General features: G+C 45.7%; 2 protein-coding genes across 2 annotated transcripts; one reads left to right on the top strand and one right to left on the bottom strand.

The window, feature by feature from the left end:
- Positions 1–1170: 1170 nt before the first annotated feature.
- Positions 1171–3535, top strand: LOC136506493 (uncharacterized). Its single transcript, XM_066501415.1, has 5 exons — positions 1171–2287; positions 2366–2629; positions 2719–2829; positions 2943–3018; positions 3101–3535. Exons 1-5 carry the CDS (start codon positions 2229–2231, stop codon positions 3242–3244), a joined length of 654 nt encoding a protein of 217 aa, XP_066357512.1. The 5' UTR covers positions 1171–2228; the 3' UTR covers positions 3245–3535.
- Positions 3536–5021: 1486 nt separating this feature from the next.
- On the bottom strand, positions 5022–5927 carry LOC136509526 (uncharacterized). Its single transcript, XM_066504291.1, has one exon. It carries the CDS (start codon positions 5798–5800, stop codon positions 5405–5407), a length of 396 nt encoding a protein of 131 aa, XP_066360388.1. The 5' UTR covers positions 5801–5927; the 3' UTR covers positions 5022–5404.
- Between the last annotated feature and the right edge of the window lie 18979 nt (positions 5928–24906).

Genomic DNA, 24906 nt, shown 5'->3' with positions numbered 1-24906 from the left:
TGAAAAGAGGTACCAGAGAACAAAAAGAATGAACTATGGGATAGGCAGTTGAAGCTCAATTTTAGATTTCCAGAGGGTAAGCACAAATTGGTAAAAAAATGCTATCAGGATGATGGGAGAGTCATTCTGACGTTGGAGGTCGGAGCTCAACACGAAGTATATCCAAAAGGGGTTAACTCCCTTCAACGAGTTCGGCAAAATAACTCCTAGTCAATGGGAGGAGCTCGTGGCTCAGAAGACTTCACCGGAGGCATTGGAGCTCAGTGCCCGTAACACCGAGCTGGCGAAGAGGAACAAACACCACCATCATCTAGGCCCCGGTGGCTACTATGCCAAGGAAGAACAGTTTAGGAAGATGGACGAAGAGGCCGCAGCTGCTGGGAATATGGATGTGACAAATTTGAAGGTACGCTCAAGGAACTGGATATATGCGAGGAGTACAGAATCATCCGGCGGTAATCTTAAGTTTGATAAGCCGGAGACCCAAGAGGCGGTATCAAGGATACTGAAATATGCTGAAGACAAGGAGAAGGGCTCATTCAATCCTTCCAGAGAGAGGGACGAGCTTAGCCTTGGCTTGGGAAACAAGGAGCACACAGGCCGCACCAGGGGGCTAGGGAAAGGACGACCTGGAAGCAAGGATTCGAAGAGGATAGGCACATGTACAAGAAACATGGCTGAGACCGGGAGAATAGTCTTGAGTTCCAAGTGAAGGCTCTAGTTACGAAGGCGCTGGAGGAGCAAGGACTGTCTACGGAGCCACGGATATTAGTGATGCCGCCGAGAGAACTGGCATTAGTTGGCAGCCCTCCAAAAGTTCCTAGCAGCCAAGGTTCCACTGCAGCCACAACCCTAGTCGATCGCATACGGGAACCAACTAGTTGCACCTTGGTGTTTCTCAGCGGCCGGCAAAACACTGTGATGGAGATGGCAACGGGTGTGGCACATCCTCTCGGTGGCTTACACCATAATAATAAGATACCGCCGGACTACACTAGGGTCGAGGTGTATACAGTGAAGCCTGAGTTCATGCAGTGGAGGATAGACTACGCAACTCCCGAGGGGCTGGTGTTACTCAGAGACGTTATGGGGCAGTTCATCCTCTGACACAAATGGGACATTATATTGACTACTTCTTCGCCACCTCCTGTCGGTGTTTGACCACCGATAGCCTACCACGGGGGTTCTCAGGGCAGTATGTTCGGGCTTCAGCGTATGCAGAACTTGACGGTTAACGCAAGAGATAGTCGATTTATCCTGGTTCGGGCCCTCGATCTTCGATCGAGTAATAGCCCTACGTCCAGTCGGCGTTAGCCTTTGCGTTGGATTGATTGTAAAGTGTTGTGTTGTACAATTGTTCTCTGTCACCTACCGAACTAAGGAGCCCTGCCCTCCTTTATATAGTCAGGAGGCCAGAATCCTAGTCGGTTTACAATGTAGAGTCCAAGTAGGATTACAGGGTAGTATTGCTACTAGGATTATATGGGAGGAATCCTAATCAAACTATATCTCCTCTCTTCCTTGCGGGGTATCCCATGGGCCCCGTATCGACACCTCCCCCTCTCCCAAATTTAGAGCGAGTTGTTGAGGTCGGGAAGATATTTTCATCGTCTCGTGTCCCCCACATTCCTGAGATGCCACATTCTTCCCCGCCTCCTAGCGAGCATGTGCCTGACGGGATGCCACAACCTTCTCCAGCTCGTACCGAGCAAGTGCATCATGAGATACCACAGTCTTCTCAACAAGCACAACCGATACATGAACAACGAGTGCCTCCTGAAGAAGCTGCAGCACAAGAAGATGAGGACGTGCCTGAATGGGAACTTCAAAAGAAGCATCCAATCACCATAAGGCCAGTTTATGTTCCGATCAAAGACGTCTCGTCGGTGTCCAAGTGGTATTCCCATGACCAGTTGAAGCCTGAGAACCAAGTTAAAAAAGTCCCATCACGGGGTTCTGAGGAGGCCGTCACTAGCAAACTCCACCAAATTACAAAGCAGTATCCAAATGTTGATGCCATCAAATGGTCAAAGGATTGCCCGAAAACATATGAAAGAGGCAAGCCCTTCCTACCAAACCGGGACATCCAGCGCCTACCACTTGGAATGAAAAGGTTCCATGATTGATACTTGCGTGTTCTCCCAACGAGCATAGATATCATACAAGCATGCTTCCCCACCGGCACATTTAGAAGCCCAGCCGAGAAAATTGTCTTTGACTTCAATGACATGCAAACATGCTTTCACCTGGGAGAAATGGAGATGAATCTAATTCGCACATGGTGCCTGTAAGTCCTTGTCCTCCCGATATGATATGAATGTAATCTTTGAATTTTGTTGTAACTAACCCATGTCATGATTTGTAGAATGCAAGTGCACATTGTCAAACAAATGCCAAGTGTGAAAGCCGGGTATGTAGACCCTCAACCTATAGCCCAAACAAATTTTAATTACCCTAAACGGTGGACACTGGATGCCAAAGAGCTAGCTGCTGCAAAGACTCTTCGGGAGAAAGAACACATCCGTACGGCGAAACTAACAGAAGAGTCCCTTAAGGTTGCGGCATACATTGCCCTGGCTTTAAAAAATCTCCAACAACACTCTACTATATGGCTACCATACAACTTCGAGTAAGTTCAACTCTATACTTAAAGCTTTGTTCGATATATTTTATTCGATGCAAAAGAGCTTATCTAGTTCTATGATTAAATCCATGCAGCAACCACTGGATTTGTATAGCCGTCGATGTCGGGAGGAGCATGGCATGGGTCTTTGATTCATCAGATAAGGACACGATGACATACAAAGACTTCATATCGATTCTCAAGACGTATACATATTGACAATCCTCATTAGCTTATATGTTTGTATACATACTTGTAACGTTCACTTTCGGATACTAACAAGTTATATTTGCTAAAATAATTCGAACATGGCATTTAGGTTCTATGTCACTAATCATCATGGAAGGCATGATCCAGCAAGGAAGGAAAAGCTAGCTATAAAAACACTATGTGCGGTAAGTGTAACTTACTTCTTCAGTACTCCGTTACATGGCTGTCAAAAGCATTACTTAACATTTTCATATGCAAAACACACAGTGCCCCAAGCAGAAGCCTGGGAGTGTACGTTATGGATATTATATATGTTCTATGATGAGTAACACCGGTGCCTACAGGAGACACCCCTTAAGGATAAGTTTGAACCTCTTCACCCGTAGTATAAAAACTTCGTACATGGTATGAAATACTAAACCGAAACTTGTTCTCTTGTAGTGGAGAGAAGAGAAAGGAATGAAAAGAGACCCATACAAGGATGACCAACTCTTAGAGCTCGTCGATGACCTTTGCAACTTCATATTGGACCAGATTGTATACGTCAGAGGCGCCTACCATGACCGAGAGTCTGAGTTAGGTACAAATCCTCAGTACCAACACCTTCGGGAGACTAAAAGGCTAGCTCTAGGACGTTGATAACAATGTGTATGGAATTTGTATATTTAATGATGGATTGTATATATTCTTGTGAATTGAACTTGTAATTGTAGTTTATAGAATACTCTTATGCTTGTAGTCGCGGTCGCGGGGCGTTTGGCAACGCGAACGCGGTTCGAAATGTTGGTCGCGGGGCGTTCGACAACGCGAACGCGGTTCGGAATGTTGGTTGCGGGGCGTTCGGCAACGCGAACGTGGTTCAGAACGTTGGTCGCCGGGCGTTCGGCAACGCGATTTTGAATTGTAAATTTGAATTTTTTACAGGAAAACATACTGTAGGGGCGGTTCTAGATTGAACCGCCCCCTACAAATACCTGTTTGTAGGGGCGACTGGTAATACAAGCCACCCCTACAAATCGATTTGTAGAGGCGGCTGGTAATACGAGCCGGTCCTACAAATCGATTTGTAGGGGCGGCTTGGGAACCGCCCCTACAAATACATGATTTGTAGAGACCCTTGCGTAGGGACGGCTGGGCAAACCGCCCCTACAAATGGTTACGAGCCGCCACTAAAAATCGATTCTGTAGTAGTGCTCGCAGAGAAAAAAGAATCATGCATTGTTAAGAAGCAAAGAAAGAAAAATAAATAAAAGATGCATGCGGGTTTGTGTCGATGTAATGGCCACCATTCGCTGGTCTGAGTCTTGGCTGAAGCTCGCTAAAAAAACACTGTTCTAGCTGAATTGTTGTGAAAGAGAAACACTGTTTTAGTTGAAAAAACAAACCAAACAAATCGAATATGGGCTAAGCCGAACAGAATAAATATCGTCATGTTTATTTAGCTTATAAACCATACTTTTTTAATGAACGAATAGTCTTATTCTCACGCAACGATGGCTTATCAGCCCGAACGAACGCGGGGCATATATCCGTGGACGCGAAAAGGGAAAGCGCGTAAAACTCGCGCCCATGCACCGGCAATCCGGCACTGTCGACTCGCTGTCCCCGCCGGCGTGGGCCCCTTTCCTGCGGCACGGGCACGGCTGGTGGAGTGGAGAAGGCTTGCGTGTCTCGCAGGTCAGCCATGCATGCAGAGGTCAAAATAGTTGACCCAAATGCCCTCCCCTACTTGCCGGTCTCGCTCGCTTGATCCAAGAACAAGAACATGCATCTCGATCGGCCTCATCTTTCCCAATTCCCTTTTCTTTTTTAATGTAATAACTGGAGGACGGATATTGTCGCATATACTTCTCCGGTTACAAAAAGTATATGAATCTATCAAATTTTACAACTTTAGGGTCACAAGTCGCAACACTTATACAAATACATGGTCTTAAAAATGGTTACATATAAAACTTGTTTTTTATACTGAATGTAATTAGCATGCCAGTCTTTTATCAAACTATATTTAAAATACAGATCTCAGAGTTATACAAGTTAATGAAGTTATAGCACAAACTACCCTGTTCGCTTGAGCTTATCAGCCAAAATCAGCACTACTTTTCAGTCATGGAACAATGTTTTTCTCTTACAACAAATCAGCCAGCCGAAAGGTGAATTTATAATCATTTAGTATATTTAATTGAAGGAAGTATAAATTTACAAGCATGGACTAGTTAGGTGAATAGAGAGTTCACGGACAAGGATAAATAAAAGTTACTCAAGGATGCAGTATAAGATTACATGCATGGTACAAAGACACGGTTGAACTCAGTATATACTTATACCAGGTATCTGTATCTATATTTACATCCTGTAGACGGTGTCGAGCCCAAAAAAAAAAGAATGAATGGAATAGGAAAACTACTAGACTATCAGTGTGTCATCTGCCGCGTCCTCATGTCAGGCACGCAGGACAGTTACAGAGCCTAAAATAATAAAGAAAAAGAAAAGAAAAAGGAAAAGAGAAAAACATTTTGCCTCGCTGGAAAGCATATATGCTCAAGAGAAGAGTCAAGATGAACTGAAACATCAGTTGGTGCGTTTGCTGGGGGCGGAGGGCGGCGCTTTCCCTCGGGGCTTCTTGTGGAGCAGCCACTGGTGGCGGCCGCCGGCGAGCCCATGCCGCCGCCGATACTCATCGTCCTCTCTGGGCCCGGACGACGGTGCCGCGACGACCATCGTCGTCGTCTCGGCGTCGGCGGGTAGTAGAGGTAGCAGTATCACGTCGGTGGCGGCGGCGGCCTTGACGACGCCGTTGTTGTGTCGGTGGTCGTCGGCAGGCAGAGGCCTGCAGCTGGAAGGCTGCGCGAAGACGGCGAGGAAGATGAGGAGGAGGAGGACGAGCGTGGGCGCGGCGAGGACGAAGCTGCTGCCGCGGGACGGCCGGAGCCGGAGCCGCTGCTGCTTGGTTGTTGTGAAGGCCATTGTTGCGGATGCGAAGGACGGCAGCGGTGGAGTCGTCGTCAGGAGGAGGAGTAGCTAGCTGGTGCGCGCGTGGATCTGGATGATGGAGAGAGACGGGTGAGGGTGGTCGTCGTTCGGTGGAAAGTGGAATGTGTGATGGAGAAGGTAAGGTAGGAGAGGAGATTTTATAGAGGCGGTGACTGACCGGCGGTGCGGTGGCTTGGAGACCAAGGAGCCGAAATGAAGGGAAACCGCGTGTCAATGACTGAACGCCACCGTGTGTCTTTGTTTTAGGCCTAGTTTAGATTGCAAATTTTTACAATCTGGACACTGTAGCACGTTTCGTTTGTATTTGACAAACTTTGTCCGATCATAAACTAACTAGGCTCAAAAGATTCGTCTCGTGATTTACAACCAAACTGTGTAATTAGTTATTTTTTTACCTACATTTAATGATCCATACATGCGTCCAAAAATTGATGTGATGGAGAGAGAGTGAAAAAACTTAGAATTTGGAGGCAATCTAAACAAGGCCTTAGTAAAGCGCGTTTTGCTAGCTTAGCTTGCATTGTGAATAGTATCTCCATGGATAGAAGGAAGAAGCAGGCATCGGATCAAAGACGTGTGTGAAGCAAATGCAGTGGAAGCTGGCGCAAAGCTGGTGGGAAGAGAGAGAGAGCGCGCGTGGACTTTCTTCTCCCTTAGGCCACGTTTAGATTGCAAATATTTTCAACCCGATGAATAGTAGTACTTTCGTCTTATTTGGCAAATATTATCCAATCGTGGATCAACTAGGCTCAAAAGATTCATCTCGTGATTTCCAACTAAACTGTGCAATTAGTTATTTTTTTTACCTACATTTAATGCTCCATGTAAGCGGCTAAAAATTGATGTGATGGAGAGAGAGTGAAAAAACTTGGAATTTGGAGGTGATCTAAACAAGGCCTTAGTTGTAAATTTCCCCGAGAGAGACAAAAGGAAGGAAGCAAGGAAGACGTGTGCACGACGAGCAATGCAGTCGTCGCTGACTCGCTGAAGCGTCGTCACCGCGCGAACGCTACGCCCCTAGTAGCTCCCTACCGACCTACCGTGTCCGTTTGTGCTCAGCTCAGCTCAGCTCAGTCAACGCAACAATGACCCAGCACCGTACCTGCCAAGTAACGAACGACGCGTTCTGCCCTGCCTACCTCGAGCTGAAAGCCTGAAACGTATTACCGGCCGTTTCGGCGTAATAACAATGGCATGCAAGGTGCACGAAAAATAGAGATGGTTGGCTGGTTTCTTCTTCAAATGTTTTATTTACCATCTCGTCAGGATTCTTCTCCTTAATTTTTATTATTACTTGTGCAAATGGGACTTAAAATAGACTCTCTCCAAGAGGACGACCGTGTGGATCACAAGGCACGAAAGTCACAGGGTATCCGGGCCGTGTGGTGACGACGGAACAGAGGAGTTGTTGAGAGGAAAAATGAAATTAATTTCCGTAGCGATATTCAATCATCATCAAACAATATATAAAAACTTGTGGGTGTGGTGGGCCTCCTTGGAATAGGCTGAATTCAGTTCGGGGCGCACAGTGAGCTGGGCCGAAGAAACCCATGACATTGCAAAACAGCCACTGCCAGTCTGCCGCCAGAGACACAATGACCATTTCTGCTGCCGGCCACCAGGCGCGCTCCGGCCGCATCCACCCCAGCAGTCAGTCCAACACCTTGGGAGTTCGGAGGGAGAGCGCACAATGCCAAGCCACCAAAACTACAGCACAAGCAGGAAGCAGCGGCGGCCGGCGGCACCCGGCGGGAGGCCGGCCACCGTGCTCTCCTCCCGGCCCCATGGCACCACCATCCTCGTGCATGGCATCGCTGATGCTCAAGAATGGAAGCTAAGGCCACGCCCAACGCCACGACGTGGCTAGCAGCCTCAGATTCCAAATCTGCACCGTGAGTCCAAATCAACGTGGCCTTATATGGTGCCCTAAGGCTGACCTAACCGAATATTTTTTTAATTTTAACACTTTTTAGAAACTAATTTGAAATCTAACACTGTTTGTTTTTTATTTCCAAATCTAATACTTTTGGCCACGTCTATTGCCATGGCCATGCATGGTGGCGCGACGGAAGGATGACGTGGCGAAGACCGGAGGCGCTGACCGGTGACGTGGCAGGGTCTGCCGCGCCACCGATCTTGGCACGTCACTGACGCACCATAGCTAACGGCGCGGCAGTGCCAGGTCTGTGCATCTCAGCCAGTAGCATTCTGAGTCCGTATGCGATGTCTGCCTCGTTCTTCCATGCATGTCCTGAGCAAGCTGAGCGCACATCCATCGATCAGCCGCATGCTGCCGTTTCTGCTACTTGTGTTTCCGAGGATGGGATTGGATTAGCCTCCTCCATTCCATCGATAACGCACTAATCAAATAGTAGTACTAGGAGTAAGAGTACACTTTATATAAAAAATTTACCTCTCAACATGATATGTAACTTAATAGTTGAGAAGTTTTTATTTGAAATCATTTAGTCCCAGAATAAAATTTCAAGCAACCTCATATTTTGGGCTGCGTGTGTGTTTGGTCAGTTGATAATCACATTAAAAAATGATGTCCTGGAGATATATAGTTGAGCTATATTGCAGCATTAAATTCAACATACTTTTTTTCTTTTTATTTGCTAACCTTATTTATTTGGTGATGAAAAAAAATGATGTAAAAAACAATTTCTATAACTAAAGATCTTCTCTCAGAGATTATAAAAAGCCTGCCCTCTAAAAAGAGGACCCACGAACACCTTGTCGGGTTCATAAACCCGGGGTCCCTCATGGATCGGCTCCCACGCCAAGGCTCGGCCTAGGAGGACGACTTCTTTTCTTCTGGACCGGCCCGAGAGTCTAAATTCGGCCCATCTTTCCGACCGGAGCACTAGCTCAGGCTCAGGCCAACTCCGAACGGCCTCTCCGATCGGAGCGCTAGCGTCAGGCCCCGGCCGCCTTCGCACGACCTCCGCTCGGAAAGCCTGACCCAAGGACCGCCTCCGACTCCGACCCCGTGTCTCCGACCGGGGTTCATAGAAAACCCTGCCCATCGCTATTCTCCGACTGGCGCGCCAGAACCGACTGGGGCCATTCGACCGGGGACGCCCGCTCGAGAAGAATCAGAAGGCGTACGAAGGAAGGCAAGACGGAGCTCGCAAGTCAAACCACGGCACCAGGGACCATACCCTGCGGAACAGTACTTGACAACCGCCCTGCCACAAACATTATTGTAGGCGCCAAACGTTTACCTCTACAGTATTGTAGGCGCCGATCAAAACACCCATACGGTAAGACCCCCCATGTGCCTCTGGGCATCAACAGTATTGTGGACGCCGGAATTCACTGTACCAGGTGAACATGGTAAAGCCATGCCTCCAGTCGGCGAGACAGCATTTTTGCAGGTACCGACGTCCTCCAGTCTTGAAGAAAGCAGCTCAACCTCCCACATGTACCTGACATTCTGCAGTGACATCAACAGTATTGTGGGCGCCCACCATTGTCCCATCCCCATCGGCGTGGGCAACAAGGCTTAGAAACGTCCGTACTCTCTCTCCCTCTCACTTGTAAAGCCATCCCCTTCTTCTATAAAAGGGGATGTACTCCCTCCAAACACAGGGAGTTCACCCAAGTCGACCTCTTCAAGTTCATGTTTAGGGTTGGACACTTCGTTCATAGCATAGCTCTTGTCGATCTCGGCTCTTCCGACCGGACACCCCATCTCTCTCTCTCGTTTGTAACCCCACTACAGACTTCGAGCACCTGGGCTCGGGACTAAAGTCACCGACCGACCCACACTGGACGTAGGGCACGTTGCCTGAACCAGTATAAATCCCGTGTCATTGAGTGCTAGGCCACCTCCGATCACAACGTATAGCAAAACTACAAATATTTACTAGTTGGTCACTTTCTGTACCGACACACCTCTTCTAAACAAATGGATTCTAGCTTAGGGCCTTTTTTTAATGCAGTAGAAAATACAGTATAGGAAAATAAAGCCATCAGGGTGATACTACTGCGTACTCCAGTACATTTGGGTTCATCTATCTATTTACGTATCTATATACACATAGTACTTTATAGGTCCCAAGTCACATGTACATTTGGCCATGTGTCTGTCGGGTATCGAATTAATAAAGCTTGTTGTTTCTTGAAATCTACTAGTTGAAAGGGGGTACGTACGTACATGTGTCTATCAGTGTATCGAATTAATAAACCTTTCAGATCGATCGTTGTTACTTAGCTTTCTTTTGTGATGTTGACAGTGGTATTCATACATGGGCACCGTGTCAGCCCACAGCAGAGCAAGCTAGCTACGTGGTAGCATTTATCACGCATGTCTCCCTACTCCACCCACGTCGCTGTGGTCGTCCTCGCCAGCCTTGTCCGCCTCGTCGCGCGCTGTCAACGCGGGCGTCGCCTCAGCGCCGACCAGCTGCTGCACATAGTAATACAGATGATCAAATCAATCAAAATGCAGTGTTTCTGATTGATGGCTATAACGCACTAGGCACTGCCTTTGATTTTTGGTGCTGTTCATCCGGTCGAACTGCTGCATGGTATGGTGCATGCACACCACCGTACCGGGGCGTGTGATGGTGACAGCACAGAGTAAAGGCTCGCCTAGGGCGCTCTGCTACTCTGCTACCAATAGCTGCAGTGGACGGAGACATATAGTCAGGTAGGTACTGGCGCACGCTTTAAATGCATGTTCGGCGCCAGAATACATGGCGTCGAGCTCGATGTCAAGATCTACGGCGCCGAGCTTGTTGTCATGTATTCTAATGTCGAGGTACCGGCCACGTCAATACCATCTAAGATTCCCTGTTATGCACGGCCAGGCACCTCGGAGCCAAGATCTGTGGCGCCGAGACGTGGACGCCGACATCCAGGATCCAAAGATGAGTTTATGTCTTCTAGGGGGCAAACGTAAATTTTTTTCAAAAAAAAGAGTCCAATAGTAAAAAATTAGGGCCTCCAGGCTCAGTCCCTGTGGAGGGCAGACATCCCTAGTCGAAATGGGAACATGCACAAAAACGATGGAGTTAACGAGGTCTTGTTTAAATTTAATGCATAAAATTTTGAGATGTCACATCGGGTGTCATACGTGGGTGTCGCATGTGGTGTTCGGATACTAATAAATAAATAAATTACAGAATCCGTCAATAATCCGCGAAACGAATTTATTAAGCTTAATTAATCTATCATTAACACAGGGTTACTGTAGCACCACATTATCAAACCATGGATTAATTAGGCTTAAAAAATTTATCTTGCAAACTGGTCACAAACTATGTAATTAGATATTTTAAGGGGCATCTGTTCCCATCGTATGTTTGGATACATGACGAGACGAGACAGGCCATCTCTCGCTCTCCAGTGTACTCCTACTCCTAGTACTACTATTTGATTAGTGCGTTATCGATGGAATGGAGGAGGCTAATCCAATCCCGTCCTCGGAAACACAAGCAGCAGAAACGGCAGCATGCGGCTGATCGATGGACGTGCGCTCAGCTTGCTAAGGACATGCATGGAAGAACGAGGCAGACATCGCATACGGACTCAGAATGCTGCTGGCTGAGATGCACAGACCTGGCATTGCCGCGCCGTTAGATATGGCGCGTCAGTGACGCGCCAAGTTCGTTGGCGCGGCAGACCCTGCCACGTCACCGGTCAGCGCCTCCGGTCTTTGTCACATCATCCTTCCGCCGCGCCACCATGCATGGCGCGTCACAGGCATTTCGCCGCGCTATGGCAATAGGCGCGGCCAAAAGTGTTAGATTTGAAAATAAAAAACAAACCGTGTTAGATTTCAAATTAGTTTCAAAAAATGTTAAAATTAAAAAAAATCCACCTAACGCGGGCTAACAAGTGTGTTAACTTGAACAAAAAAGAAAAAGAAAAAGGAATACACATATGCATGGAAGGAAGGTCCTGGACTCCCAAGCCCTCAATGCAAACTACCACAGGCCTAATCCACTTGCTGCAATACTATACTAGGCTGGGCCTGGTGCACTGGCATCTCTCTTCTTCCTTCATAGTTTTTTGACGTTTTACATAGCAAGCCACCGTCCCGCAACATCACAACGCACTCCTGCCCGCTTCCTCCTACCTTTGTCAGACGAAACCGTTGTATCTCCTGCAAGACAGTCTGGGGCGCTACAGAGCTACCATTCACTGTGACATAGAGGACCAAAAGCGGACGTGGCCTTTGGGGGCTTGGGGGCAGCACTCCATGTTGTAGCGTTGGAGAAGCCCTAATGCTCAACTGACACACGGCATAAGCTAATGCTAAAAAAAATGGTGGCCTGAGAAATGACAAAGAGGAGAAAAGCCAACACATGCTGTGACATGCATGCACTTTTTCTTTATAAGAGCAATGGATAGGTGGTACTCTTAGAATTTTATTTGTAGGCCACTGTCAGTGGGGCTTAGGCATTAAATAAGCTAAAGTGGCATAGTATAGATGAAGAGAGATCATGTAAGTTCAATGGGTGAAATGAGTTTCATAGGGATAAAACTTGTCTACATACTCCCTCCGTCCTAAAAAGAAGGACGTTATGGGATACGTGCGGGTCAAACTTTCTCAACTTTTACTAGGTTTCTAGAAAATATGTGCAACATTTATATCTCCAAATAAGTTTATTATGAAAGTATATTCAACGATCTATCTAATGATACTAATTATGTACTATAAATATTAATATTTTTTATACATAATTGGTCAAAGTTAAAAGAAGTTGACTTCTCGGGAAGCAAGAATAATTTATATTTTGGGACAGATGGAGTAGTTTTCAACTCATGGGAGCCTTAAAAATAGTAACATAAAACTGCCATAAACCCCCACCATGACTGGCCTCACAGACGTGAAGCTAGTGTTCTTAGAGTTGAGGTAATACATCACCGTGGAACATTAGGAAAGCCTTAATGTTACATACCATGGTTCATTTATTAGATTCCTAATAATTTGTTTTTGAAGTACTGCCTGTCACTCTTGTATACCTTTTGCTAATTTTCTAGATCCATTTATATACATTACACTAGTACAGAAACGGGCTTTACTCCTGGTTGGGAAACCCCTTCAGTTCCAGTTTTCCAACCGGGAGCACCAATCCGGGACTAAAGGGCCCCTCCTTTAGTCCCGGTTTCTCGCTCGAGACTAAAGGTGCATCTTTAGTCCTGGTTGGTAAGACCAATCGGGACTAAAGATGCCTCCCAGCCTGGCCACGTGGGGCGGCCCTTTAGTCCCGGTTGGTATTACCAACCGGGACTAAAGGTTTCCTTTTTTTTCTTTTTTTGTTTATATTTTCAATTGATGATTCGTTTTGGTTTTCGAATAGGTTTTCGCATTCTACGCTGCCAATAATATACGTATTCTACATGTTTATAATGTTCGAACATTTTGTACAAACTAAAGTATAAAACTGACGTATATATTACATGCCTATACATATATTGTACATTATTTTGTGTACATATAATATGTATATATATATATATATATATATATATATATATTACAAATAAAGCTTGTATTGTATATTCTATCATATCCTTGGGATAACAAATTTACTCCATTTGGTTTGGCTTCCATGTTTCGTTGACGTCATTGTAGAACTCGCCGGCGGGGTTGAGGACATGGTCATTAAGAAATCCTGCTATGGTCTCTTGAATTGCTTTCAGTTGGTCACGTCGTATGAGTTTTTCCTTCAACCATAGAGTCTTCAATAAAAGTTAAAGGAAAAGTATTAATATATATATATGTGTTGGTCACGTGATTACTTATATATATGAGCAATAAAAGAAATTGTAAATATATGAATATATTTATATAACGTACTTTGAGGTTCTCTTCAGGAGTTCTTTTTGAGTACGCCATGATGAACTCGCAAACATAGTATCCGCAGTAGTTGTTCCCCTGTTCTTGCCTCAGAACCCACTTTTACGAGAAAAAAGATCCGGTGAATTGAAAGCATGCATGGTGTTAATTGAATTATATATATATATATATATATATATATATATATATATATATATATATATATATATATATAGCTAGTACTTACTTTGTGTGCGATTACATCCAGTGACGCTTTGCAATGTTTCATGTGGTGTTCCTCAATGAAACTTTTCCAAACACCGCGCCCAATAAAATAAAAAATTAATTTGGCCTTTAATAATTGTTGCAGTTAAGAAATCAGGGTATATATAGTTGCTAGAGAGACCAAATTACCCTTGGATAATATCTATCATGTCTTGGTACTCTGTTTGCTCTTTTCTTAACGAGTCTAAGATGCTCAACCGACTATTGGCCATATCAATGACCATCAATATCCATTGATTGCTGCATATGTTTTTATACAAAAATATGATCGATATTAACTAGAGTCAACATATATATATATATATATATATATATATATATATATATATATATATATATATATATGGGAAATAGCTTAGCTAGTAAGTAAATAATTGAACAAATGTCCATATGATCAACATTAATTATTTAACACTCACTTGAAGTTGTAGGGGAAGAGTATGTTCTTGTTTTGTTGGTTCACTAAGAACCTCATGAGATTTTTCTCGAGTTCAGCTTTCCATTGAGGCGGGGGGTTAGGGTGTTTGAATACAACATTTGGATCAATGAAACCAACATCATTATCTTTTCTCTTTCTGAGTTCTATCATCTCATATCTGTATATATAAAAATATAGTGTGAGGATATATAATTAATGTGACACTTTAATAGTAGAAAATAATCACACTTATAGACAATAGCAGCTAATGAGACTTTTGTCGAGAGAGTCCAGGTGGCATAGTTGGTGTAATTCTACAAACTCGACATATATAACGTCATCACCACGGAAGTAATGTTGGTTTCTAACTCTGACAGGAACAAAGGCCTCTCCCCATTCACACGCCGCCATGTACCACTTGTTTAGCAGGTACATTTGCGTACCCAGTTCACCTAAGACCTCAGGGTTGTATAGACTCTTTTCATATTCAAATTTCTTCCAAGGATCCACTTTCGGAGCAGATGGTCCTTCAGCGAGCACTTGGGCAAGGTCCAAACCAGTTTCCTCGTAAAACCGAGGCAGCTCCTCAAAATCGACGTCTAAGTCTAAGTTCGAACCATATTCATTACGAACGACAAGAGGGGGGACTGATTGTTGCGATTGTTGTCCGAGTTGTGCAACACCTTTCCCTGGTCTAGTCTTTTTTTGCGCCGCTTCAAATGACTTGGTGAGAGAGCGGTCGTAGTCCGATTTTGGCAGGGTCTTTTGAGATTTCCGCTTTTTCTGGTCCACCTTCTTTCTTAGAAGATCTGGAGGTAGGTAGAAGTACGGTTTCTCTGGGTTCTCCCTCGCTTCTCATTGTTTTTCACTTTTTTGAAGAAACTGTCCACATCTTTTTGTACTGCAGCATTCTCGTAAGACAGTTTTTGGGAAATAACTGGATTAGATGAGGCTTTCTTCTTTGCCGGCTGGTGGGCCAACGGCTTCGTTTGCGGGGCGGACCTCTTAGGAGCTGGCTTCTTCTTAGTCATCAAGGGAGGCGGGGAAGCCGTTGGAGACCTCCTTGGAGGCGTTGGAGACCTCCTTGGAGGTGGCGGCGATGGCGGCGTTGCCACCTGATTTCCCGGAGCACTAAGATGATCTGGAGATTGGATAATTGGATTTAGGTTGGCGGAGACCCTACTGTGTGAGTACAAAAAAGAATAATTAGGTATAAGAAATTGTTATTTTTAATCATGCATGTCAATAGAAAATTAGTGAAATTTTTTTGTTCACTTTTGTCCGCACCTATTGTCTGACAATTGAGGAAGCGGCGGTGGACTAGAGACCCTGGGAATAATGATGTAGCGCTTGCGCCATAGTATGAATGTCTTCTCTGCTTCTCCTAGAGTCTTCTCCTCATCACCTCCTAGAATGTCAAGAGCCAGATCACTAAAACCTTTGTTAACTCTATCCACTGAGACACTAACATATCTAGGTGGTATTATTGCCCCATGGATTCTTGGTGTCTTAGTAGGATCTGGAGGAGAAAAAACACCGAGAGCCACCATGATTGTGGCATTCTCTTTTGGAACATGTAGCTCACATGATGTAAACGGTGCAGTGATGTCATCCACAGGAAAACGTAGCATTGCGTCATCTTGATTTGGCAACTCCGTGGAAGCGCAGATGCTTTTCAACTGATCAGGGGGGCTAATATTAATGTTGATTCCTGGATCTGATGCCTGCCTTTGGGCACTCATTGCTATTTGCACTTGCTTTATGATTTCGTCCCGCATTCTAGCTTGCATGTTTTTTCGCGCTCTTGTGCTTGAAGCAACGCCTCCCGTGACTCATGAACATATTCCTCCAACCTGTTGATCTGCGCTGCTTCCTCATCCTTCCTTCTCTACTGGCTTCTGTAGGTATCTCTATCATTAGGGAAACCATGCTCCCAAGAAATGTTTCGTCCTAAGCCTCTTGTTCGGCCACTGTGTTCAGCAGTCCTGATGGCATACGTTAGTTCATCATTCTCTCTATTGGGCCTGAACGCACCAATAGCTTTAGCTTGTAGAGCATAAGATAATCTTTGTGTTGCTCTTTCGATTTTTGGGCCATGAACCAGCTTCCCGATCTCTAGGTCCAGTCTTCCCCCATGAGCGAAAAACTAATTCTTCGCGCGTTTGGGCCAATTGAGTGATTCTGGTGTGATACCCTTACAAGAATGTCTGCTTCCATTTTTCCCACTTAGGAATGGCAGTCGCGTAGCCACCAGATCCCATGCCATGGTGGTATACCTTCTGTCGGACATTCTCTTGGTTCCTTCTCACCCATTTCTCACCCTCTTCCGATGTCTTGTACTGTACAAAATCATTCCAGTGGGGCCTCAACTTCGCGAGCGGGCCCCTAGTATTGAAATTGGGCGTTAGGTTCTTCTTGACGTATTTCGTGTATAGGGATTTCTTCCAAGTCTGGAATTGTGTGGCTATCTTCTTCATAGCCCACTTTCGAACTAGCTCCTTCAATTCATCATCGTTGATATCATCATAATCATCCGTTTGCAACGTGAAATGTTGAAGGATATCATCCCAAATTAAATTCTTATCAAGATCAGAGACAAAACTAACATGAGGCTCGTTGATCTTTTGCTTCCATTCATGGGCACTGATCGGAAGTCTGTCCCTTACAAGGCACCCACAGTGTTGCACGAATTTCCTTGCATGTGGACCAAGTGGTTCGCCTGTCTCGATATTGAATTCCGATATTATGTAGCGCCCCTCCAATGGCTTTTTCAGGCCTCGAATATTTTTGCTTTTCGCCGTTGTGGTCGTCGATCCAGAGGGCTACGTATAAAAAGAATAAATAAATATCATATGTACACATAATAGATGATAGATATTCAAATATATATATACAATATTCAAATATATATATAAATATATATACCTCGCCAGTATTTTCTTGCACAATATTTTCTCGGTTATCTTCAAGAGCCAGGTATTGACTCCCGTCATCTACATCCTGCTGGTCACCATCAGCAAATTGAGTGCCGGTGTTGATAATATTCATCATTTCTTCATCCATGTTGTCTCTCGGGCAGCCATCTAGCTTTTACTCCACTAGATATATCTATAAAAAAATAAAACATGTTTCAATAAATAACCATCCGTACTAGTTGACCTTGCTTACGTGATCATCTCGGCGAGCATTTCTCCACCGGATGGCACCGTACTTGGCCAAGGAAGAGCTCTGATTCTATGAGGAAGGAAACACGGTCTTCCACGACCGTTGCCGCTCACCCTCGTAGAATCAAAGCTCCTCCTTGACGTCCGTTACCACTCGGCAGAGAACATGCTCGCCGAGATGAACACGGTCCGCCAATTCAACTAGTACGGATTTTCTACAATTTTCTAACTATTTTCTAAGTTTTTTATTTCATGGAAAAATTAATTCTAAAAAATAAAAGGCATGATTTTTAAGTATTTCATTTCATGGAAAAATAATTCTAAGTGACCTGCTCGATATCGGTGAGCTCACGGGCGTTTAGGTTGCCGAGGATAGTAACATTTGTAGATGACATTTGTAGGTCTAAAGTTATCAAATATCCATCAAATTATAGCTCAAAAACATGTTTCAATAAATAACCATCTGTACTAGTTGACCTTGCTTACGTGATCATCTCGGCGAGCATTTCTCCATCGGACGGCACCGTACTTGGCCAAGGAAGAGCTCCGATTCTACGAGGAAGGGAACACGGTCTTCCACGACCGTTGTCGCTCTCCCTCGTAGAATCAAAGCTCCTCCTTGACGTCCGTTACCGCTCGGTAGAGAACATGCTCGCCGAGATGAACACGGTCCACAAATTCAACTAATACGGATTTTCTACAATTTTCTAACTATTTTCTAAGTTTTTCATTTCATGAAAAAATTAATTCTAAAAAATAAAAGGCATGATTTCTAAGTATTTCATTTCATGGAAAAAAATAATTCTAAATGACCTGCTCGATATTGGCGAGCTCGCGGGCGTTTAGGTTGCCGAGGATAGTAACATTTGTGACATTTATAGGTCTAAAGTTATCAAATATCCATCAAATTATAGCTCAAAAACATGTTTCAATAAATAACCATCCGTACTAGTTGACCTTGCTTACGTGATCATCTCGACAAGCATTTCTCCACCGGACGGCACCGTACTTGGCCAAGGAAGAGCTCCGATTCTACGAGGAAGGAAACACGGTCTTCCACGACCGTTGCCGCTCACCCTCGTAGAATCAAAGCTCCTCCTTGACGTCAGTTATCGCTCGGCAGAGAACATGCTCACCGAGCTGAACACGGTCCGCAAGTTCAACTAGTACGGATTTTCTACAATTTTCTAACTATTTTCTAAGTTTTTCATTTCATAAAAAGTTAAAATAAAAATGTTTAGTCGCGGAGTCCATAGAAACGACCATATTTTGACCTAGCAACGCATTGTCAATTGTCATTGCGTTGCATTGCACCCCGGACCGCACCGCAACAAAAACTGTCAGGCCGGCTGTTCGGGCTCCGATTCTACGAACGAAGTGCACAAGACAGCAACGCAACCGCAAAACCATGACTGGCAGAGCTGAACGACGGCTGACGCCTGCCTGACGCTCCCGATGGAAACGAGCCGCACCGCTGGGCACCGCAGCCGCATGGAGTCGGCAGCACGAGTTCTCCGCCGTCCCGCACGTCGCGTTTTCAAGTGTTACAGAAACTCAAACATACAATGCTACTGACAGGCACATACAAGAGAAACTAATTACAACATAAAATCTTTCCTTGGTTCGGTATGCAGCACATCCGAATGAAGGAAACACATACAAGGCTCGGCCGCGCTCCGGTGAGGCAGCGCGCGCGGGGAAGGCTCGGGCGAGCTCCGGTGAGGCAGCGCGGGGAAGGCTCGGCCGCCCTCTGGTGAGGCAGCGCGCGCGGGGAAGGCTTGGGCGAGCTCCGGTGAGGCAGCGTGGGGAAGGCTCGGCGCGCGCTCCAGTGAGGATGAGCAAGGCGCGCTGGCCAGCTGGAGAAGAAGCGCGCTGGCCGGCCGGAGAAGAGGCGTGCTGACGAGGCAAGGCTAGGGTGGTCGCCTGGGAGCGGCGGCACTACTGGATCGATCTGGTGGAGAAGATGAGGCGACGGCGTGATAGAGACAGAGAGGAAGAGAACTAGGGCGTGGTTTATAAAGGGATACCTTTAGTCCTGGTTGGAGCTACCAACCGGGGCTAAAGACTCTTTAGTCCCAGGCTATTATTAGAACCGGGACTAAAGGTCTGAGCTTTAGTCCTGGGTGTACCCACGACCCAGGAGTAAAGGGCATTTGGGCGGGCCGCGAAAACTGAAGCTCTACCTTTAGTCCCGGGTGGTTGATCCACCCAGGAGTAAAGGGAGATCTGTCCCGGCTAGTGGATACACCCGGGACTAAAGCTCCACCTTTAGTCCCGGGTGGCGATGGTGCGCAGAAAATCTTCCATGTTCTTCTGGGATTGTTCCGCGTTGCGCTGACTCCTGAGCAGCTGTGCGAGGAACATCTCGGGGGTAAACGGGGGAGGAGGTGGCAAATGCGGTTCATGGGGAGGTTCATTGTTGTTGCCGTGGTTTCCACCACCACCACCAGTCCCCGCACCATTAGCACCGGTCTCAGCGGCCTCATACGTGGTTCGGCGAGTGTTTGTCATCTGCATGTTTCAGCAACAAGTAATGATTGAGTGAAGCTGTAATAATTGCGAGTGAAGGAAAAATTATGCCGTACTGAATTTACTGGAGAGAATAAATTCATACAATAAAACAGAGGCACAACAATCGCATCCCAATTAAAACAACAGCACTTAATCAAATTACTTCAACGGCAAACATCGCGTCCATACAACCAATTTGCCAGCATACATACACTGGACTTTTATGCGTTCAGATATCGCATTCAAAAATCGGTTCCAACCACATGCCAAGTCTCATACGTTCGAAGCAACATACAATAGGTTACATGCCAACAAAAGAAAGGTCATCGCGATAGGACCTAGATACTAGCGCAAGGCAACTAGCCTACTCCTCGGGGCCATCGTCGGGATCGGAGACGTCACCATCGCCCCTAGGTGAAACTACAGGCTCGTCCTGGTTGTCGTCGTCGATGTCCATGCTAGTGGCGTCTGGTGGAGCATATGGGCCAACCCCATTGTAGAGCACGTGAAACTCCTCGTGTAGGTTGCCGTTGTATTCCTCTAGCTCATCGACTCTCTGCAGCAGAAGGTTTCTTGCGTTCCAGGCTTCATTCCTTTCCTGAACCAACTGTCCTATCATGCGGTCTGCATTGTTGTTGGCTTGAGTCAATGTATGCACTCGCTGCATAGCTCTATCACCTCTCTCAACCGCCTAGTCTCGCTGTAAGTTCATATCAGCCAACTGCACCTGTAAACTAGCTATAGCACGTGCCTGTCTCTTCTTCTGCTTTCTCCCCTTGAGCTTATCCTGACCACGCAAGCCAGTCAAAGTCCAGTAGGTACTCTCGAGACCCTCATACGCTCTGATACCAGCTGTAACAGAACCGACCAATTATACGAAATTAAGTAAGAAAATCATCCGCTAGAGCAGACGATTTAGCAAACTTAAGCCCGTATAACCCGGTAGTCCGTGAAATCACGAAGGATTTCAAACCAACTTCCATTCCAGCCAAGATCGTAATGAGTTTAGCGGTCACCATCACATATTACATAAAAGTTCACAATCTCAGATACATCAGAGTTTCAACATAGTTATTACAAAACCAGTTCGAATAAAAGTAGCGGAAGTCATTTGTTCAAACCACACACACACTCAGAGTTCAAATATAGTGCCAGCGAATGATCATCTCCAACAAAAGCATCAGACGAGACGTAAGGAATGACCATGCCCATGGTCCTAAGCATCACCCATCGTAGGATAAAGGCAGTTGATACAGTAGCCGTAATACATCTGCCCATCTGCAACAAGTGGGAATAAAACCCTTAGTACGAGAAGGTACTCAGCTAGACTTACCCGACATAACCGAAAATAAATGACACCAAGGATTATGAAGGGATTTATAGTAGGGTAGCTGACTCATTTGCAAAAAGAAGCATTTTTAGCATTTCAAGACCCTTTTCAAAAGCATTATTGTCAAGTTAATTGTTATTAACCTGTCGACTAGATTTGCACCTATACTAGAGCAAACATGTGATGAAGCAGAGAATGATAACCAATGATCATTAAACAACTTCCATACTATCCTATTCATTATAATTGTCCAAGTGTTCCATAAACATTTACTACGATGAAGTCACTCAAGTCAAGTGCTCACTATCTAGGAGCGATGGCGATTCGAATCGATTCCTAACCAGCTGGTGATTTATTCCTTACATAAACCTCACTCACCCGCTAAAGTGAGATATTGATCACCGAGTCAACTTTCCAGGAATCTCGAGTTTGCCAGGAACCACATGTACCCGGGGGCCGACCGACTGCACTTTGGTCTTATCATCCCGCCCCCGTGTCCTACCACACCTGCTCCGGCACAGTGCGTTGCAGGCAATCTACTCGGCCTGAAAAATCTCCCAGCTTCGCGGTCGGAAGGTACTTTATCCGGCCAGCTAAATGTAAGGCATGCGTTCAACATGACTCGAGGCCCAACAACGGTCGGTCCTTAATCGACACAGACGGAAAGCACTACAGTCCAAAACTCTGCAAGTCTCCGTCCGGTCTCAACTTCATTTAACACTTAGTTATACCATGACTTCATAGTCATCCAAGCAGATCCAGGTAACCACCTATAGCTCGCAGGTGACAGGAAATCACCCGACTTCTACCGGTCTATGCCAGCTAAGCATTGACTCGACTGCGGATACCAGGGTAACAAGGATATAGTATAACAAAGGTAAACAAGGTATAATGCAGCAACGGTTGCAAACAACTCCTGAACGTAATGCATCAATTAAGTAAAGCATTGAATTAATAATTGCAAACTGGGAGAAAATACTCCGGGGCTTGCCTCTCTCGAAGGAGCTCGGACGGTGATCGGGGCACTCCGGAAGTTCCTCAACGTCCTCCTCGTCGGCTTCTGGCACTTCCTGTGGCTGCACCTCGAACTGCTCCTCGGGCTCCTCGGGTATGACGACTGGGTTCTCGGTTTGCGATCCTGTATGATGCAATGTGCGTAAGTGCTTATGCAATCGGTGCATCGGATGAGATGAATACAATGGATATGTTTGAATGCAAGGTAGTCAACATCATCCAAGAAAACATACTACAAACACATGTCATCTACTGCATTCTCTTCTACTACTAATATGTTAATTCAACATATTTTATTAAATGCTTCAAAGATACACCAAAGCTTTACTAATTTCTTAAATCCCACAAAAAGCAACACTTAATTAAAACCTAATTAATAATAGGTTTGAATAGCAACCTCTATTTTTCTTGCTTAGAAAAATCTTAGAAAATTACTACAGCATAGTACTACCCTAAGTAGTTTACTAACAGATTTTTATGATATTTGAATGAGTGGATTAGCCTACATAAAAATAACAAGCTATGGCATGATTTTGTACATGAAAATACTTTGTACGGTGAAAAGTGTCAAACAACAGAGTTAGTATTTTTCCTATGTTCTTCGTAGCATACAATGACTGTACAAAAATTATCACATGCATGTTTTATACAAGGTTTGCTCTCTAGCAAAAATAACAAAAATCAGCTATTAAAGGTGCTTGAACTACACCTCAAAATTTTCCCACAGCACATGCATGAAACATATTTTTCCTAGGAAATACATGACATAAGAAGATTAACAAACTTGGAATCATATTTTTCTGAAGCCTATAGATTTTTCTACATATTTTTCAAGTTATCAGCAATATTCAGGATTAAATAAAATTCTACAGCAAAGTATCTCAAAAATTACATGCACAATTTTTCCCAAGTAGATCTGATGATAAGGAACCTAGATAAATTTATTTCAATAGATTTGGAGCAACTTTGAGTATCCAAACATTTTGCAAACCATTTCTATTTTCAAATAATAAAGAAAAATGGAAAAACAATTCCTTTAAACGCTACTGGGCCAGCCTGCTGGAATCAGCTGGCCCACGGCCGCTTTTGGCCTGCGCGGCCCGAGCGCGAGGAAGGGAAGACGGCCCGGCAGGCGTCGGCCCACGGCCTGGCTCGGCCTGGCCGGCTGAGGTAGGGGCTACGCCGGCGCTTGCGCTGGCGCGGCGGCGCGGCTCGGCCACGAGGCCGGCGGCCATCTCCGACCATGGCAGGGCGAGCTGGCGGGTGCACGGGATGCGTGAGAAGATGGCAAATGCGGTAGGGCAGCTAGGCAGGGCTGGAGAAGAGAGGAGAGGTGACTTCCATGGCGGTCGAGCACGGCGGCGCCATGGCCATCGGTGTCGAGGCTGAGGCGGCTCTACCTGAGCTCGGCAGGTGGCGCAAACGCGAGCACAACTTGAAGGAGGGCGAGGCGGAGCTGCGGGCGCGTGATTGCCGGCCAAGGTGGAGGAGCCGCGGCGAATTGCGCCGGCGGGTGCGTGGCGCGGCGAGAGGCAGAGCTTGGGGCTCTCGGCTCTGGCGGAGAGGAAAGGCAGCGTGGGAGGGAGTGAGCGAGCGCACCGGCTCCAGCAGGTGTAGGCGGGCGCGTGGGCGCGGGCGCAGGCTGGCTGCGACGCGCGGCGGCGTCGACGGCGCATGGCCGCCACGTGGCGGGCACGCTCTGCCGCGGTCGGGCGCGCGGCGCGGCGCGTCAGCGGCAGGCGCGCGGAGGCAGGCCAGCGCGGCGCTGGGCTGGGCTGAGGCGAGGCGAGGCGCGCGGCGCTATGGGATGCTGGCTGGGTCGGCTTTGGTCGTGGGCCAGAAGCGAGGCGGCGGCCCGCGAAGGAGGAAAAAGCCTTTTCCAAATATATTTTCAAGGAATTTTTAAATGCCATCTTTCAAATATTATTTTGAGCAAGAAAATGACATCTTTTGAAAATGTACCAAAAATGAAAGTTGACTAGAATTTAATTCTCTACAACTTTGTTGTTATGACCAAAGCCAAATTCTTTCTAGATTTTGAATTATAAAATCAAAGTCAATGTTTAACTCCAAACCCTAATTTTTGGAAATTACTTTTGAAGACAAATTTTGAATTAATCTGAATACAAACCTTACTCCAAAAATTGAACTAAACATTTCTAGATGATTTACCATGATAGCCAAACAAGTTCTACTAACCTCGCAAGCAAAATTTTAGGGCAAAACAATTCTAACAAAGGTATGCAACATTCAGGTTTCGCACGTGTTTCAAATGTTTTGAAACAATGTTTCAGTTGTTATTTACATGATTGGGCTTGTGTGATTAGAATGCTTGATGATGCATGATATGCATGATTTGCAGTGCCTAAATGCAGGCATAACACCGGGGTGTTACAGCCCTCCCCCCTTATAAAAATCTCGTCCCGAGATTTGGGTTATGAACCATTTGTTATAAAAATCTTCATAAGCTTTTTGCAGGTACTCTCCTGTTTCCCAAGTGGCATCTCCCTCATCATGATGATCCCACTGTATCTTGTATGTTTTCACCACACTATTCTGAGT

This window comes from Miscanthus floridulus, chromosome 15, assembly GCF_019320115.1.
Source record: "Miscanthus floridulus cultivar M001 chromosome 15, ASM1932011v1, whole genome shotgun sequence".
In the NCBI taxonomy this organism is placed as follows: domain Eukaryota; kingdom Viridiplantae; phylum Streptophyta; class Magnoliopsida; order Poales; family Poaceae; genus Miscanthus; species Miscanthus floridulus.
The sequence above is the reverse complement of the archived record's forward strand: the minus strand, read 5'-3'. Positions and strand labels throughout refer to the sequence as shown.

Bases quoted from the DNA above. Each gene is read 5' to 3' on its own strand.
- LOC136509526 (XM_066504291.1), bottom strand. From the start codon at position 5,800: ATGGCCTTCACAACAACCAAGCAGCAGCGGCTCCGGCTCCGGCCGTCC.
- LOC136506493 (XM_066501415.1), top strand. From the start codon at position 2,229: ATGCAAACATGCTTTCACCTGGGAGAAATGGAGATGAATCTAATTCGC. The intron at 2,830-2,942 runs GTATACATATTG...CATGGCATTTAG, and splicing joins TTCATATCGATTCTCAAGAC to GTTCTATGTCACTAATCATC. The intron at 3,019-3,100 runs GTAAGTGTAACT...CAAAACACACAG, and splicing joins CTATAAAAACACTATGTGCG to TGCCCCAAGCAGAAGCCTGG.